We start from the raw sequence: 19,108 nt of genomic DNA on the forward strand, positions 1-19,108 counted from the left end.
TCCCTCCCCCTTCCCTCCCCCCCGCCAATGGGCGGGGCCGGGTATCCCCGCTGCCCGCCTCTGTCGTTCGGGACGAGTCCATTGCATCCCGCGCGGGGGGAGCTCCGGACCCGGATGCTGTCTGCCGGTCCGGTTCGGGGAAAGAGGGAGGAGCAGGGATAGCGCCTGTGGCTCAGAAGCGGGCGCGGCCCTGCAGCAGCCGTGGTGGCTGATCGGGCGGGGGGAGCCGCTTTGTGGGGGCGGCTCTCCCCTCCCCCGTCCACCCCCCCTACGTCCCGGCGGGGGATGGTGTGTCCCGCAGCGCGCGCCTTGCTCGCGCGGTTCGGCGGCTCTGCGGGGGGAGGGGGACGGGAGAGACCCGGGCCCCGGCGGGTTTTCCACAGTGAGCGCGGGGGAATAGCGGGCAGGGGGGGAGCGCCCGCTGCTGCCGTCCGGGACCATGTTGGCGGACGACGAGGAGGAGCTGAAAGTCCCGGAGGAGATGTTCAAAGACGTCAAGTTCTTCGTGGTGGGAGACATCGACCCCAAGGTATCGGGTCATCCCTTCAGATCATTCCCGCCTTCCCCTTCGTCTCCCCCCGCTCCCGGCGGGGGGGGGGGCACTGTGGAATCGTCCGGCTACCACGCGCGGGCTCGAGGCTCGCGCCGCCTCACGGGGAAAGGGCGGGAGTGGGGGGGAGCGCGCGCCTGAGGGACCGTGAGGGATGACTGGGGGGAGGGCAGGCGGCCGGTCCAGATCTCGGCCGCGATCCCGGCCCCGATCCCGGCCGTGCCCGCGGGAAGCGCCGCCGCCGCCATGGGAGCCGCGGCCCCGCCGCGCAGGCCCCGCCGGAGCCGCCTGAGCGGAGGAGGAGCGGGCGGAGGGACTTCCTGTGCCGGGCCGGGCCGGGCGGGCAGCGGGGGCAGCGGCCGCCGCTCCTCCCGACTCGAGCGCTCCGCAGGCCCGGCCCCTCCCTGTGCCCGGTTCCGTACGGGTACACAGGGACAGGCCGTGGGGAAGGTTCGTCACGGGGGCCGGGCTGGCTCTTCCCTCCCACACAGACCTTCCCGCCTTGGCGCGGCTCCGGCCGCTGGTGCCGCCCCGGGGCCGCCCGGTGCGCTGCGGGTGTAGTTTAGGCCGGGGGCCGCCCGGCCCTCTCGCCGTGCCCTGGGGCAGCGCCGTGGGTAATGCGGGTGGCCTTGCAGAGAGTAACACCCGTGGTGGGCGAAGGTGGTTGAAACAAAGTTTCTGTGGCGTGTCCAATTAGACAGGTGTATGAAGTGCACGGTACCGAGCTTTAGGACAGCAGCTTCCTTCAAGCAGGTTACTCCGTGCTTAACACTGAAGTTAAAGTCTTGGCTTCTCTGGTGTTTGCTGCAGTAAAGTCCTAGTTCAGTGTTGGGTTCCTTTAACCTTCTGTTCTGGCACACTCACTGAACCTCGTATGCCTGTAAGCGACCTGGAGACACTGGCACTGGCCCGTTCAGATGGTTTTCATTCCTATTGTGGTAAAAGAAGTACAGACTAGGAGGAATACAGTTAAAGATCAAGATGAAAACTTCTTTAGACAGGTCTCTAGATAGAAAATTTAGTTCTTTAAGCATTAGGTCTTTAGGCATAAAAATTTGATAGTGGCTTAGCTCTCAAATAAGAAATTCCCATACTTGCCAAAAAACCCTTCAGCCGCAATGTCAGTATTATGTGTATGAGGTGAGTGCAGAAGTCCTGTAGCACTCTTGTGCATCATTTGTCGTAGAAGTAGTGTCCTGAAAGGCCTGTTGTTAGTTGTGTGCTGTCATGGGAGGACAATGAGCAGATTTCCCATAAAGCAAGTAGACACACATTCTCTTAGACTGGTTTTCTTTCTCATGTTAAATTTTACTCTTCTTTGCAGTCGGAGTCATTGTCATAGGGCTTTGATTTGCTCCAGATTCGGTGCATTGACTTTTCCTGTGCCTGGCTTGGGAGGCAGAGCCGTGTCAGAGTGAGGAGCTGGGCTGGGCTGGGCTGGGCTCGGCCCTGCTCCTGGGAGAACCCTCTCTCTGTATAGGCTTAAGCCCAGCTGGCACCTGAGCCCAGCACAGCTGCTCTCTCACCCCCACCCCTACACAGTGTCACAGGGAGGAGATTCAAAAATTCTACTTGTAGGTCGAGATAGAAAAACAGTTGAATGATTGAAAACCAGGTAAGGTATAATGGTAATAGTAAATAGTAATAGAAAGGGAAAGAAAAGAAAGGAAGAAAGAAAACCTCAAGCGAGTGATGCCACAATACAATTGCTCACCGACTGATGCCAGACTTCATTCCTGACCCCACATCAGTCTTGCATTACAGGTAACCCCCAGTTTATATACTGGGCATGACATGCCTTGGTGTGGAATATCCCTTTGGCCAGTTTGGCTCGCTCCCAGCCTTTTTTGTACCTTCTCACTGGCAGAGCATGAGACATTAAAAAATAGTCCTTGACTTAGGATAAACACGACTTAGCAGAAACCAAAATATCGGTGTGTTATCGACATTATTCTCCTTCAGAATCCAAAACACAGAACCGTAGCAGCTACTGAGAATAAATTAGCTCTTCTTGCTGAGAGCAGGACACCCTCCTCTGGGTGTCCTCTGCGGTACCCTGGGGCACCTGAGTATGAGGAGCATTTATCAGATGTGTTTCGAGCCAAGACAAAATGCAGGAGTTGTAAACAAAACTCAAACAGTTCTTAGAGTGAAATTTGCCCCATTACTGATACAAAAATTACAAGTATATTTATCCATTTTTTCCTGTACAAGTGGATGCCAGCTTGATTTTGCAAAGAATTTCCTCCTTCATCTTCTGAGGAGGGGCACACTTTGTTCAGTTTAAATTTCTAAATGGTTTCACAGAAAACCAGTTACTGTAATAAATATTAAAACAGGCCTAAACACTAGTGAGTACTCTAATCAAAACAAATCCAAGAGTAAGGGGGAAAAAAGTAATCTATTCAGGTGAATAACTGCGTAGCCACTGCCTATTGGAAGCATGTGCAGCATAAATTGGAAGGGAAACAAAAGGCTGGAATTGTGCCGAGGTGTTCCTTGGCAAATGAGGGAGAATTAGGCTGGCTCTCAATTTCAAACCCACTCCATTCCATTGGGTGCATTTTGCTCCTCACACCTTACTGAGGGTGATGAGTAGATGGCAGCTACTCTTTTTCTTTTAATAAATGCTCTTCCTGCTTTCCTCAAACATAAAATCCCAAACCTTTGTGTTTTGAAACCAGTTAAAATCAATATTTCCTTCAGAAAGAGATAAAAAGTAATGCAATGCAGCACACGGTCTTCGAACAGGATATTTGGGTTTTGGTTATCTTGTTTAATTTATTTTTTTATGCCCATTGTCTTAGTTCTTAATTTTGAACTCTTCCTTGTGTTTCTTCCAACACACATTTTAGTGGCAGAGAACAAGATAAAATTTTTATCCCCCCTCCAAAAAAGGAATTTCATTTAATATAAACCAATACCTAAAATGCATGATTTTTCCGTGTTAATATTAAGGCTTTTCAGCATTCTGTTTTCTAGTTACAGGTGTAAGTTCTTTAATTGTGCCAATACAACTTTTCAGTCCAGACACTACTTAATCTGGAGAATTTGTGTATTCTGAGAGAAGTTTTGATGTCAGCTAAATTAGGAAGAGTCTTTTTCATGACACATGAAATCATCAAATGTGTTATTATGTATCATATTTATAGTATTTAAACTACTACATGAAACCAGTGTAACTTTTTGTATGAGCAGATGCTTTGCACAAGTTCTGTAATGCAACATTGTTTTGATATAAAAAAATCATACTTTTAGCACATTATTTATAGCTCCTTTCTGATGCTGTCAGATTTGGGTTCTCAGTTTTCATGATGTTCACTCCGTTTTTTTAGGCTTCCCCTAAATGAGCAGTTGAATGGGGATTGTAACTCGGGGAGATCTGTGTGGGACAGGGAGCTCATGTGCTGAGACTGTTCTTAAATCCCCTCTGTTTTCAAAAGTGCTTTATTTGGGTTTAGCTTCTCCCTTTGGAATGAAAGCATCCTGTGTTTCTTTACTGTTAACTGGATTTCATGCAGGAAGGTGTAGCATGGTTTAGGAGATTGGTGTGCAAAATGGAAACATTCACTCCTGGTTCTGGCAGGGGTGACATGCTCATGATCAATTTTCTTGGTTGCTTTAGAATAGTTCTTTTGGTAATATTCATCCATTGCAGAAAAAGAGAGTTAATTTTTGTTTTCTCGAATGGAGTTTTAAAGTCGGGTGCTTCAGTCAGGAAGTGCCAAAGTTGCCTCCTCAGTGGGTTGTGATTTATCTATCCCTGTTTTTCTGCTTGGCAGAAATGCTTTGTGAAATAGTTAGATGCTGTGTTTTGAGAGAGTCTCTTTTTCAGTGCTTCTTTGTCCTGGTGAGTGTACAGGGTAGGGAATAATTGCTTAAGGACCAATTAATTAATTGATACTTCGTTTGATGAATACATTGCCTTGCTCTGTGCTGTTGACTGTTGTGGGCAGAGCATCCTGTTTTGAAGGGAATGTCCCCAGCAGGTTTGCAGGGACAGGCATCTGTCCCTGGCAGCTTTTGGAAGATGAGCATCACACCAGTTCTGTTCTCAATCGTTATTTCTGAATAATAAAAGGGAAATGAGACAATGATCTTAAATGTTAATTTTAACTTTCAAGGTCTTTAGATCAGAGAGTTTTAAAACATTTCTCTCTTCCTCCCCTCTACACCCCACTACCTTCTCTGTTACCTTCTTGGTTTTTGGGGCTCAGAGCTGGATTCATCACACAGATCTCTCCAGCAGAGCTGAGAGAACGCTGAGCTCCTGAAGCAGCATCTGCTGTTTGGCCCTTGCAAAACTGGGAGTGAGGTGTGCTTTGGTAGCTGGGAGGTGTTTTACTTTCTCAGGACAGAGCAGTGGAGTGAGGCACTTCAGTTCCAGCTCCTGAAGGTACTAATTTAGGGAGCATGAGTCCTACTTGGGGTTTTTTCTGTATTTCACAAAATCACTTAGTCCTTAGAATTTAACCTCTTATTTTAAAGCCTATTCAGACTTCCAGAAGGTACTTCCAGAGCTACCATGTGCAGTAATGAATATTGAGAAGAGCTTTCTTTTCCCTGAGGGAAAATGATTTTAATGTGCTTTTTGAGGGATACATATTTTGGAAAAACCTTGACATTTCCCCAATTCTTGCCCCATCATCAATTATTTTGAAAAGTAGCTCTTCAGACGCAATGATGAAAATATAGAAGAGGTGTAAACCTTTGGTAGTCAGGTTTAAAATGTGTTTGGCAACTTCAGGGAAAGCTCTAGCCACCTACAGGAGGACAGCCAAGACAGAAGGTCGTATCCATCCATCCATCCATCCATCCATCCATCCATCCATCCATCCATCCAGTGTTAGTGTCTTCTTGCAGTACTGTTTTTCTCAAATAAAAGTTGCTAAAAATCACTGAGTTCTCCCTGTTCTCTTTTGGGTTTAGGTTATCCAACTTCTGAAAGCTGGGAAAGCAAAGGAAGTTTCTTACAATGCACTGGCCTCACATATTATTTCAGAAGATGGGGACAATCCGGAAGTTGGAGAATCTCGAGAAGTTTTTGATCTCCCTGTGGTAAAGGTGAGTGACTCAGCCATGGAATAGTCAAAGTACTAACATAGATGCGTCTTTGTTATAAATATTCATCTTTGGATGATGACCAAATAAATCATGTCTTTAGAAGTCTTACATTCTTGTTACACAAACTTTTATCCTGCCTTGCAGACTTCTGTTACAATTCTGTTCTCTCCTTCCTCTTGTTGCTCTGTATCTGTCAGTGGTGTGGTTAATTTTTAGTGTTCTGCTTTGGCTTTTCTTCAGATTTTTCTTTCAGTCATCTGTGAGATGATGTCTTGTTAGTTCTACTTTAGAAATACTTCTGAAGAAAAGGTTCTTACAAGCTTCTGGCAGTGGAAAACCTCAATTTAGATTGAGTAGTAGATTGCTGAAGGTTTTGTTAAAACATATATGATTGGCAAAATGCAAAATGATTTTGTTGATTCTGCATGTATGTACTGTGCTAATTATGGCCTATAGGAACTTCCCTATAGGTAATTATAGAAACCCCTAGAAAACTAGGGTTTTTTTCCTCCTTATTTTAGTTTTTTAAGGTTCTTTTTAGTCTTTTTTTTTCTTACACTGGAATTACTAGTATTTTGTTACTACCTTCCAATAGCAAGGTATTTTTCAGTGAAAAATTATAGGTTTCATCTTTGAATAGGTGAACTTGTCACTCTGGAAGTCATGAGAGCAATTGGGAGGAATAGCACTAGAATTTCACTGCTGATCCCTTTGGGTACATGATTTTGGGTTATTTTTTCCAAACAGGTACAGGTGGCACTTGAGAATTTGCATGGGTTTTGTCATGAGAGTTCACCTGACAGTGTAGAACTGAATTAACTCTAACAAATGAAAGGTGCTTGGCTGGAGACCCTTATGGTTATAGTGGGTGTGCCGGTTAATTTTTAGTTCCTTTTTCTGAAGTAATTTTTGATGTAATTTTAACTTTATGAACAAGGAAACTGTTGCCATTTTCATGAGAAGGAAGGACATCAACATTGTGGAGAGCACTTCCTGCTTTCTAATACCACTCACTTAAATAATTTAATTTGCTTCATAACTGCCAACTCATTTGCCAGATGAGAGCAAATCTTTCACTGATGTCACTTGGCTTGACCTGAAAACATCACAGCATGGTCTGTAATCAAGAAGATCAGACTAGGTATTAAAGGGACTGGGAGTCAAAGGCAAAGATAGCTGGTTACAGGGAAAAAGTAAGATAAAAACTTAAAGGAGGAAAATATCCATTTTTTTGGTCCCGCGAGGATTGAGGAGATAGAAGTTAAGTGGTTTTAGCTCTTTTTGTATCATGCCTTATAAGGGAAGGAGAATAACAAGATCTGGGACACCTTAAACACAGTTGCCACAATATATTCTTTTGTTTGTCTTTTGAGGAAAAGTAATTCCGTACTGAATGTGATGTCACTCTTTGCCCATTCTTCCTTACCTGCTGCTTTGGGACCAGTGTCCTACATCTCCTCCATTCTCTGCCACCTCCCTGTGTCCCTTGGAGCCCTTCTGTCCCAGAATCTGTCCCTTCTGTCCCTGTTGGGTAGGGCCCTCCCTGCTCAGCAGCCGGCGTTGAGCCTTTACAAAACTCATTCAGTTTAAGGCTCTGGTTCTTCACTCCTTAGTGATGAGTGTAGGGTGGGATTATCTGAATTGTTTTTTCTTACAAGCAAGAACTGTAAAAAGGGAGAGGATGAATAAATACTGTAAATGGCATGAGAGTAAGGGGTTGCTGCACAGCCTTTGAGCTGTCTTCATATGAACTCTTGCAAATAAATGAAATGTCTTTTTTGCAGACTAAGTGCAATGTCTGTGAAACACTTATGTTTCCCAGCTTTGGAAGTCTACATTAAAACTATCTATAGCATGAATTTGGATGGTAATTCATATTTTGTGCCTGTAGACCAAGGATTTTAATGTCTAGTGGTTTTTGTTTTTTCCAGCCTTCCTGGGTGATTTTGTCTGTTCGCTGTGGAGCTCTTCTGCCGTATCCTTTTCAGTTCAAAATTCTGTAGAAAATGTGTTAAAATGGAGACCACTGAAGGATTCAAGACTGTTTCTCATAGGTACTGCTTAAACTTCTAAAATGATCTCTTGTGTTTTGCCTGCCAAGGTTGCAGTGTGCTTGAAGCTTCTTTGTCTTCAGTTTTCCTGTCCCTTTGCATATTTTGTGCTTCATAGGCACTCAGAGGACAGTTGTAATCAAATGGAAAGCAAGAGCTGCTGGGTGCAAGAATCCAGGTGTTCATATTAAGAATTCAGGCCTTAATGTGGTTCAGAGATTCAGACTTCCTGTTTTATAGCCAATAGTTTAATGTGTGTGCCTTTGCAACTTGCTGTGTTTGTGTGCTGTGACCTAGGCTAGTGATCATGGTCATTTGTGCCTGGACTCAATAAATGTGTTTATTGTGCTTTCATCATCAGGATGAGTGTTTAGTTCTTATGTTACACATCTCAAAACCTTCTCCCTGTCTATGAGGAGTGTTCACAAAAAAAAAAAAAAAAAAAGCTTGAAATTAGCTACATTTTCAGGCTTAAGTAACCTCACGTTTCATTATTGATGGTCTTTCATGTGAAGAAGTTGCACTATTAAAAAATTCTGTCTTCCATCTGCAACCAGGGTTTTTTAAAAGGATACTCTAAGAGCTGACGTTATTGGATACCCAGAAGAGAAATAAACATGAAACAACAATGATGAGGTCCATAACTAAATTGTAGCTATAAATGTGGGAATGTAGCTCTCAATGGCTATTGCTCAGGAAGTCTTCATTGTGGGAACACTGGAAAGGCCAAATGAAAAGACCAGGTCTCAGCAGTGCCTTGTTCTTCAGCTGCATGGAAGAAGGAAGTTTTGCACACCTGTCAGCAGTAAATGTGTCCTTGGATCTTTGACTTTCTAGTACTTCACGTCCCTAGAATGTGGCGGGTTTAGGTTTCACTCTGAGCCTTATTGTGCTCACTGAAATGGGTTGTTAAGTCTACTTCATTTTATCCTTTTTCAATCTCTTTATGACTTCTAGTGCAGTGACATCTGGCCTTCCATTAGGGATTTAGGTGCTGCCATAATGAAAAAAAATACAGTTGCTAATAGGAACAGCTTAGTTTTTCCAGCTGATTGCTTTTGGACCCAGTTTAGGCAGAAGGTTGAGATTCTGCATTTTTGTCTTTGTTTTAATTTGGTAATGCTCGAAGTGGTCATTGAATTTCTGAAGAAGCAAGTCCTGGAAACACCTTGTGGCAGTTGGACATACGGATCTAACAAGAGCCTTAAGGATTTTATGTTGCTTTACCAATTCTGATGCTTATTTGATGGGCATTTGCCTGTCAGTTGCTAAAGGTAAAGTTTAGTATAGAAAGATTTAATACAATGTAAAAGCACAGCAATTTTGTCTGTTTCTTAGTGGAAGTTGTTTTCAGCAGAGGGAACTTAGGGCAGCAGAGTGTTGTCCTGTGCCCTGTCACTGATGTGGGCAAAGTCTGACTGGGCTGCAGTGGAAGGGAGGTGGCAGAAAAGTGAAGCTGGAAGCGACTCACTGAGGAAGGAAAAAGAGTATCATGGCTGTAATGCTGTAAAGGGGGCTGGCAATTTCTTTTGCAGCAAAAGCAAGAATGAGGAGGGTGTATTTTTCAATGGTCTTGTATAGATAAAAGAGAGTCAGAGCACTTCAGAGTTTTGTTGATGGCAGGAAGAAAAGTGAGTTTTGATCTATTCCCTCTGTTTTGTGTTATTGTTATGCTGCTTATAACTTTTTTTTTAAAGAGTCTCTTTCACTCCTGTTCTTTAGAGAGTGCAAGCTCCAGGAAAACTGATGGACCTCTTAAAAGTCAAATACTGACTGTTTCTGCTTTATGTGCTAGCAGTAGGTACTCAGGCAGGGAGTAGACACATGTACACTTTTGAAAGGTCTGGTAATGAATTTCTGCCTTGGATGAAATCGGTAACAATTCAGGATGTTTATCAGGCTTGAACTTCTCGAGGTATTCTGGGTTATGGCAACAATTTATTCTTAAATTTTAAAGTGCTCTGGGCTTTGTCATCAGCTTGCTGTGTCCTGTCTCTTCTGATCTTCAAAACATGAGTGTTGCTGGTGCATCTGTCAACATCACAGGGTAAATATTTTTGTTTCATTAAAAAATCTCAGTGTCTGCATGTGCCACAATGTACACCTGTTTCTGTAGTGGTTTTTTTCTGACACATGTACATAGATTTTAAACACAAGGTCATATGAAAGTGTGGAAAAGGGAGGGTAGTTGCAGAAGTCCTGTGGTCCACCTGTCTTTCCCAGGTCAGTTCTGGTTTAGAGTGTTACCATAATTGACCATCATATTGCAGGTGTCCTGATTCAGTTTGTACAAAAGGTTTTTTTCTGGATGCATAAACTTTAATTGCAAACAGGCAATGTACTTTCAAGGATGAAATGTTTTGAATGGTCAGATAGTTGGTATTATCTGAATACTGCATAGACTGTTTAATTTCCTTCTGATGACCCTCAGGAAACTCATCTAATTGTTTTGCATCCTTGACACCTGCTTTCCAGTGTAAATGGCTTTTCTCCAGAATCGTGTCAGATCTTTTTTGGAGTCACTGCTTGTCTCTCTCAGGTAAGAAGTGAACTGTATTTCAGTCTACCCCAATGTCAACTATTTGTGGGATGTTTGCTTTCCTGAGGAGAGATACCAGTTTTTCTGTTGTACTATGACTTTTTTTTCTCTTTGTTTTTTTCTGTCTCTGTGCAGGTTAAAAATTACTCTTCAGTGCTTTTTCTTGTGTATCTTTTGTAACCCTTTTCTCTCTCTAACTTTCTTTCTAATTTGGTATTTAAAAGTGATAGGCAATACATTAGCCAGCCTTGTAAATGGTATGCTGTGGATTACTAAAATTCTTCCAGCTGAAGACAGCTGGGTGCACAGAATTCAAGGGTTTTCTCCCTTCCTTTTAGGTTTCTTCTGAAGACCGAAGTACGCTGTGGGCTTTGATTACTTTTTATGGAGGGAATTGCCAGCTGAGCCTCAATAAGAAGTGTACTCATTTGATTGTGCCTGAGCCAAAGGGGGTAAGAGTTTATTACATGTACAATTCTTCTTGTTGTAGGTCTCATTTGCTTTCAAGTAGTCAGAAATTTTCCATCTGCCTGAAGTTAAAATTCTTAAGACTGTTGATTAACAACTAAATTCAGGAAAACTAGGCATTGAAGCTATTCAGTTTGTTACTTATTTTCTGCATGACTTTAAGCCTGATTAATTCAAAAGATGTCCAATTTCACACTGGTATTTGAAACTCCTGTTTGAATAAAGAATTTTATTCTTTATCTTGTTTGTCTTAGCCTAATTTTGATATGTCACAGTCATTAGTGATTGTGATTTATCAATGCACAGATACAGAGTCAGTGAAGAAAAACAAAGGACAAAATTGAAATATTGAAGAATAAAGCATGAGCTGGCCCTGGGAGAAGAGAAAGTGTGGCTATGGGAAATGAAAGCTTTTCCTTCTTTAAAATATAGGAACCTCTGTAGGGCTGGGTTCTTTTTGGTGAATATCTTTGTGTGTCAGTTTCGGTTTTTTATTTTTATTAGGTGCTTATTGAACACCATTCTAGTTGTCCCTTTCTTCACAATAAAATACAATGCTCAGACAAAGCTTTATTACCTAAAATTCTGTTATTAAGAGGCAGTGAAATACATTAAGAATCATACTTTAATAACTTACTTAAAAGCTTAAATAATAAGCTTTTTAGAGCAAAGGATGTTGTCTTTAGCTTGCCAGTCAAGAAACTTAAAGAGATATTGGCATTCCCTGTCTGTTGGGTACAAGTATTTTAATGCACATAATCATTGAATGGGAACAATTTTATGGGATTATTACTTTTTGCTTCCAGTCCTGCTGCTCTGATGCACTGCAAGGGAAACTGCAGCAGTTTGTAACAAGAACAATTCTGTCACTAGGAAAACTTATGATTGCTCTGGCTAGACAGAGGATGATAAAACAAGATTGTCAATAATCCTCACCAGAATGAAAGAATAAAATCTTGTGTCGCAAGTAAACTTAGTTTCCTCTCCAGTCTCTTTATTGTGTATGAGTGACAGATTCATTGTCGGAAATAACTCCAGAGAATCGCTAAATTAATTTCCTCTGAATGTGCTTGTTCTTAATTTATGTTGTTTGACATAAAAGAAAATACCAGCTCAATCATTTCTAAATATTAGATCTTTAAGTAAGTTTCAAATTTTCGAAAAAAAATTTTTTCCCGCACTGTTTGATGTGTGTGAGGGGTTTCCATTAAGGAGGATATTCCAATAAATAGGACACTCATTCTGTGTCTACTCTATTTATTAGGAAAGGAAATGGTGAAGCTTTAAGATTTAAGCTGTTTTCCTGCTGAAATGCTTTTTTTCAGTGAAAAACTTCTAAATATTTGTCTCTACTTTATTATGAATTTCTGACTTTTTCCCCAAAGGCTTTTTCAAGTGGGGCTGGGGTTTTTTTTACTCTTTTTTTATAGTGGATAAAACATAAACTGTATTTAGACTTGCCTTAATGTCCTCCTAAAATCACTTGCATTTTGGTATTGACCATGATGTTCCTCGCTACTGGTTTGGAATATTTTGGTGGTTGGGTTAGAGAAGAATTTTGCAAGTGGAGACATTCATCTTCTGCAGTTGTGTCTTCTGAGTCCTTTATGGTGTAAATGTGGAGAATTTGGGTTTTTGTTTTGTTTGAATCTCTTGGAACTTGTGGTTCTGCACAGTATAAACCCTGTTGGATCTGGGCAAGATCACTCCCTGGTATTGAACAGCTTCCTTGTAATCTCCTTCTCCATGCTCTAGCTGTCATCTCAGACAACTTAGTTGCGTTTATTTTGTCTTTAAATAATTTTTTTCCCCCCCCAGGAAAAATATGAATGTGCTTATAAACGGGACAGCATTAAAATTGTGACCCCAGACTGGGTACTGGATTCTATAGCTGATAAGAGTAAAAAAGAAGAGACTCCTTATCATCCTCGTTTAATTATATACGAGGAGGAAGAAGAGGAGGAGGAGGAAGAAGCAGAGGAGGAAGAAGCAGAAAATGAAGAACAAGATTCACAAAATGAGGCTAGTACTGATGAAAAATTATCAAGCCCTGCATCTTCTCGAGAAGGATCACCTTTGGGTGACCAAGCTTTTTCACCAAAATCTACCACTGCTGATAAAGCAAAAGGGGAACTGATGTTCGATGATTCTTCCGATTCCTCTCCAGAAAAGCAAGAAAGGAATTTGAACTGGACACCAGCTGAAGTCCCACAGGCATCTGCAGCAAAGCGTAGGTTGCCTCAAGGGAAGGACTCCGGGTTGATTAATTTGTGTGCCAATGTCCCACCAGTGCCAGGTAACATTTTGCCTCCTGATATGAGAGGCAACCTCATGGCTTCAGTACAAGGTGCCCCAAGTTGTGACCGCCAGGAAATGATGGCCCCGTGGAGTCCAGCCGTGCGGACGTTAAGGAATATTACTAATAATGCTGATATTCAGCAGATTAATAGACCATCAAATGTAGCACATGTAAGTGTTGGATTTTTAATTTATAAGCTGTTGGACTTTTCCTTAGGAGCTGTAGTGTCCAAGAACTTCCGTTTCCTTTTGCTGTTCTTAAAATACCCAACGTTAATACTTCCCCGTATTACTTAAAATTGTGGCCAAATTCTTATTTTCCTCGTAATAAGTAACTTAATTTCTATCAGGATCACAGAATGCATTTGGGAAAAACATTTGGAAGGGTAAAGCTATGTATAACTACAGCGTGGTTTAGATTTTCAGTAAGGACTTCTTGGTAAGAGAGGGAAAGGCATTAATTTAGAATTACTTTGCTAGTTCAGGAAACCTGGTTTCCTGTCCTTCTAGCTTCTCAGTCAGCGCAAGGAATTATTTATACCATAAATACATGGAATTGTGAAATTGATTGTTTCCGCAGTAGGTTCAGTTCTGTACTCCATTGTTCTGCTGGGCATCATTAGGTTGTTATATAGTATATATACTATATAACATAGTGATGGAGAAGTCCTAACTTAAACTTTCTTATGCCACGTGTGTAGTTGAAATAATTGCAGCTCTTCTGTTGAATGTATTTCTACAAGAAAATAAAAATCAAGTGAGCATGCTGCACCTGCAGCACTGAAATTCTTAGGTGTTTTCTGGGAAGGGAGCATGAGTAAAGTAGTGCTGGTAATTGTTAGACTTATCTTTTACTTAAATCATTATATTGATGCCTTTCTTTGGATATTCATCTGATGGTAAAGCTTAGAAAGGTGCCTGAGTAGTATAGAGGCTTCCAGCCAGTACTTCAGCACAGAATGTGGAGTCACTCAGAAATGCTGATTCTGTGCTGTTTTTATGACATCTGAATATGAAATGGAAATTCAGGCTTTATTTTAAATCTGAGTCGTAGATTCCTCTTCTCAATGCCTTGAATTGTTTAAGGGCTGAGACTTCTGGGCAAGGCCTGAGCAGAACTGCCAACCATTTGCTCAGTTGGCCAGCATGGGTAAGTTGGCCACCACGTCTTCTCCAGCCCAGTGACTCTCCTGTCAGATACACATCAGTGCAAGTATTTCTCTGTCAGCAATATTTGCAGAGCTACAGGGCAGTGGTGGTTGTGTGCTTTGGCTTGTCTCTGTTCACCCAAAGTCTGCTGCAGGACTGTGCTGTATGAGGGCTGTACCAAGTGCCCTCTCAGGCTGCTGGGCCAGGCTTTGCATCTTAGAATTGTGAGTCTGCTTCCTAGAGGGAGGAATACCAGTTCTCCTTTTCCCCCTATAACTTCTCTTTTACTTTGTGCCCTGAATGATGAGTGCAAGCCTTGGTGAACATTCTCGGAAAGTTAGTGTTTAGTTTGAACCTCAGATTTCTGCCCAGCAGCAAGATCTGTCATCATCAGGTGTTTGCAGATACACAGTTACTTTCTGAATATAGCCATAGAGTGTTCTGAAAGTTTTATCCCTTTCTTTTGAAATATATGTCTTGAAGCTTCTGTAATTTTGGCTTTTGGTACTTGTTGTGGAACGTAGCTCCTCGCACTGAGCCACAGAAACATTTTTTGTGTGTGTTATTTTTAGTTATTGGATGTTTCTACTGTGGTGCTGCTAAGACACGAGTGATGGGTGATGCATTGATAATCATGGCTGCACGTGTGTGTGATACCAAGCACATCAGTGTTATTTAGATGACACTAAGATGTTTTGATGTGCCTTGTGAAAACACTTGGGCCACCTCTGATGGAGAGTTGCTGGATGTCTGGTTGAGAGGATACAGTAATTGGCTTTGTGCTCTAGTGATGGGCTTTGATTCCTCTCGCGCACACACATCACTGAAGGCGACACTGTGTGTGTTGAAGTAGTGAGGGTGAACGAAACAAGCTTTGCAGGATTCATCAAAGCTGATTGCATGTTTAAAAGACTATGAAAGGCGAGTCTAGAGTTTCCTATTGCTCATTCTCATTTCTAATAGGCTGTTTATAGTAAAATAATTTAATAAATATGTAGAACTCATCCTAATCTATTAGAACTTTGCTTAATTTTTCCTTTTCTGATGCTTAAAAATTTACTTCTTAACTTGTGTCTGCTTAGTGTGAAATGATTTTTCTCTTAACAGTGAGTTATTTAAAAATAAAATTAAATTCCAGATCACTTCAGCACTCTCTATAAACCTAAAATCTAGTATTCTTAAGTAGGAGGTTAGGTTGGTTGGGGGTTTTCCCCCAAGAAACCCTTAGTGCTCAGCAGATCAATGTTTTTCTTTGTTTTTTGGTATCGAGATTAAAAAACGAGCTATATATTCTTGAATTGGTTCAAAAGAGAACAAGATTCCCATGTTTCAAACAGCACTAATTAATGAAGGCATCATTAGCAATTTTTAAGTGAAAATAGGACTATGGAACTAAGCTCTGAATTTAATGGGCTAATGGGATTTCAAAATTAATATTACAGTTGATCAATGTAATTATTAATATAGTGTTAATAGTCATAATGCTGTTGGAAAAAAATATTAATAATACAGGGATGGGCTTTAGTCTTGAATTTAACTAAAATGTGCATTGCTGTTTATTAGGAGTAGCATGCAGCTCCACACTTCTCTTTGTGTAAATCCTGTCTTTTGATTTTGCTATTAGGCAGTTAAAGATTTTTGTTTAGCTCACAAGGTATTTAGGTGCAGGGTTCTTTTCTTTTAGGAATTGTATTTTCCCAGTAGTTCTTTAAATATTTTTTAAACCGAATGACAACCAAAAGGTCACAAAAATAATCTTTGTTTTCTAGATATTACAATCACTTTCAGCACCTACAAAAAGTTTAGAACAGCAAGTAAATCATAGCCAACAGGGACATCCAAATGTGGTGCTGTTTAGTCAAGTGAAACTAACACCAGAGACACATTTATTGCAGCAGTCACATCAAGCACAGCAGCAACAGCACCATCCTCTTTTACACCTTCAACCTCAGCAACTTATGCAGCTCCAGCAGCAGCAGCAGCAGCAACCCCAGATCTCCCAGCAGCCTTTCCAGCAGCAGCAGCAGCCTCACCAGTTTCCCCAGCAGCAGCAGCAGCAGCAGCAGGTCCATCAGCAGCACCAGTTCTCCCAGCAGCAGCTCCAGTTCCCGCAGCAGCCACTCCATGCGCAGCAGCCGCTGCACCGCCCGCAGCAGCCGCTCCAGTTCCAGCAGCAGCATGTGCTGCAACAGCAGCTGCAGCAGCTGCAGCAGCAACAGCAACAGCTGCAACAGCTGCAGCAGCAGAACCTGCAACAGCTGCAACAGCAACAGCTGCAACATCAGCAGCAGCAACTGCAGCAGCAGCACTTACAGCGACTGCACCAGCAGCATCAGCAACAGCAGATGCAGAACCAGGCAGCGCAGCACTTAACTCAGACACCTCAAGCACTACAGCTTCCAGTTGCAGCCCAGCAGCCACAGCACCACCAGCAGCAACAGCAGCAACTGCAGCAGCAGCCACTTTTTGGGCACGATCCAGCAGTGGAGAGTTAGTAATTATTGCCTTCTGATCTTGAAAAAAAGTAGCTATTGACATGAGGTGGGGTAGAATATCAGAAAGTAATGCTGTGTTTACAGGATAGGATTGTAAGAAATGCTACTCATGGCTTAGAACTGGTTCTACTGATTTTTAGACAACTACTTAAATAATAGCTAATGGTGATCCAGCAATCTGAAAAGCATGAGAGTGCTGAGAACGTTCCCTTTTCAAATATACACTTGATACCACAAGCACACAGCCCATACTTTCAGAACAGTGTTAGTAAATGCATAGCACAATTGTTTTATTTTTTTTTTTCCTTTGGAAGAAGGGGAGGGGGAAGCTTTCAAACAGTATAAGAACTGCAAGGACAGCTACAATTTTGGAAATACAAGTAAATTATTGAAGATTCAGTATTGGAAGGTTGCATTGAATTCTAGTAGAACTGAAAGCTTTTTGGATTGTTTTCGCTGTTCATAGCTGATCTTTGTAAAAGAGGAAGTTGTCTTATGTTTTCCTTTTGGTGACCCTTCCTTTTGCCCCTTTAGCCCCTCTTCATCCAGGGGAAAAAAACCCTACCCTTAACAAAATCAGACTCTGGGCTGAGCTGTGCCTTAAAGGCTTTCAGCTTCGAAATTTTGGATCCTCCTTTTTCCAAGGAAGTACACTTAAGAAGCTTATAACTTGGTAATAGGAAGAGGTCAGTGTAGCAAATGTGTTCTGAGATGAACTCTTCAGCCTTTTGAGTATTCAATTGTTTGTTCTTTATGTGCCAAACTATTTCAGTTCCGGAAGAGTATTTCCTACTGGGCTGTGTCTTTGCAATTGCTGATTACCCAGAGCAGATGTCTGACAAGCAGCTGTTAGCGACCTGGAAACGGGTAAGATTCTGCAGTATTTTTAAACAACTATAACATAATGTCATAGTCCCTAAATTTTAAAAGAAAACATTGGAAGTACTTCAGCACTGTTCACTTTTCTTTAGGCATCCTTCTGTGTAATTCTGTTACAGTCTGAAAAAAAATTATTCAACTGCTGCTGACCAGAAAAAGTAATAGAAATACTTTAGGTGTGCAGCCTGGTTGAATTAAGTCTTCAGTCAGAACATGAGCTAAATAAGTTGCAGCCTTAACTATTTCCCAGTTATTTATGCTTTTAATCAGGCAACTGTAGTACAGCAAATGTAATATAGCATCGCTGTCTATCTTTAACTTGATTGTATAAAAAAATTATTTTTTGCATATAATTTTGGCATTTAGTAGCCTGTGAGGTATCCACCTGAGTGAATAAGATGGAAGAATAGAGTGTTTCTGTTTTTTTGCCAACTTCTATTTTTCAGAAAAATCTGATTGTATCCTTTCCTAAATAAGAGGACTTTGATGTTCTTCAGAAACTTCTGATGGATTTTATAGTTGAATTTTCCCTACAATTTTGCATAATCAAGTAAGCTGTTGACATTTTTAACAGCACTTGTGTTTATTGCTGAGATAGAATTGAATAGTTCATGAAAAATTGTTTAATAGTTATACTGCAAAAAATAAAAAAAACATGAGAAGGGTTATTTTTGTTTATATATCTTTATTTTGGTTTTTTTTTCCATTTCTTCTAAAAATTAGACTTTTTGTTCAGTGAAAAGCTAAAGCTGCATATTTAATTTTGTTTTTTTGTTTTCAAAATTGTTCTAAAGCTAGATAACAAACCTGGTTTTGGGGGGTAATTCTTCAGTGAAGTGGTGCTAATGGTGGCAGTGTCCTAAAGGGTGGACTTTCATTTCAGACTTTTTGTTTCTTAATGTAATGTAAAAATTGTTATATCCTAGAAGTTCTGGGTTTGCTCTCTTACCAGATCATCCAAGCACATGGTGGGACAGTGGACCCTACCCTGACAAGCAGATGTACTCACCTTCTGTGTGAAAGCCAAGTCAGTAACATGTATGCTCAGGTAAGCCAGCTGGGAACCTGCACTGCTGCATGCTTTCATTTTATCACTGGAAAGGCAGAGCTTTGCACTGGGTGCTTCATGCTTAGACAGCAAATCTAACATTTCTCATTATATGTATTTTTATGATTTGTGGTTTTTGGGGTGCAAACATCCATAGTGCGTGTAATAGACTTGTTCCAGAGAGCACTAAGGAAGATGCTATGAGAAAGAGGAGCCTAGAAAGTAGAAAAAAAAAACAATTAAAATTGAAGATTTGATGATTTGTAGAAGTGTAAAATAAAATAAACATGTATTTTGTGTTTTAAAAGCTGTTTGTGCCTGTGTTCCTAGGCTTTAAGAGAAAGGAAGAGATGTATTACAGCACACTGGCTGAATGCAATCTTGAAGAAGAAGAAGATGGTCCCACCTCATCGAGCCCTTCATTTTCCAGTGGCATTTCCACCAGGAGGAAAGCCATGCTCTCAACATGTAAGAAGGAAAAGCTTCCTTTGAAAGAATGCTTGCTTCAGTGCTTGCTTCATTCCATGAGCAGTATTAAAACAGAGCTAGAAAGTGCTTACTCAGAGC

General features: G+C 41.4%; 1 protein-coding gene across 1 annotated transcript in view; it reads left to right on the forward strand.

Moving 5' to 3' along the window:
- Positions 1–352: 352 nt before the first annotated feature.
- The window catches only part of PAXIP1 (PAX interacting protein 1), a 31,178-nt gene continuing 12,422 nt past the window's right edge, over positions 353–19,108 (forward strand). The window contains exons 1-10 of the mRNA XM_066200919.1: positions 353–529; positions 5,480–5,614; positions 7,546–7,589; positions 10,141–10,204; positions 10,543–10,656; positions 12,491–13,141; positions 15,889–16,609; positions 17,387–17,481; positions 18,446–18,541; positions 18,872–19,009. Of these exons, the coding sequence (XP_066057016.1) occupies positions 440–529; positions 5,480–5,614; positions 7,546–7,589; positions 10,141–10,204; positions 10,543–10,656; positions 12,491–13,141; positions 15,889–16,609; positions 17,387–17,481; positions 18,446–18,541; positions 18,872–19,009 (2,148 nt within the window). The 5' untranslated portion in view covers positions 353–439. The remainder of the gene's footprint in view (positions 530–5,479; positions 5,615–7,545; positions 7,590–10,140; positions 10,205–10,542; positions 10,657–12,490; positions 13,142–15,888; positions 16,610–17,386; positions 17,482–18,445; positions 18,542–18,871; positions 19,010–19,108) is intronic.

Source organism: Chamaea fasciata, unplaced genomic scaffold, assembly GCF_029207755.1.
Source record: "Chamaea fasciata isolate MVZ Bird 193981 ecotype frontalis unplaced genomic scaffold, bChaFas1.0.hap1 SCAF_1, whole genome shotgun sequence".
NCBI lineage: Eukaryota > Metazoa > Chordata > Aves > Passeriformes > Sylviidae > Chamaea > Chamaea fasciata.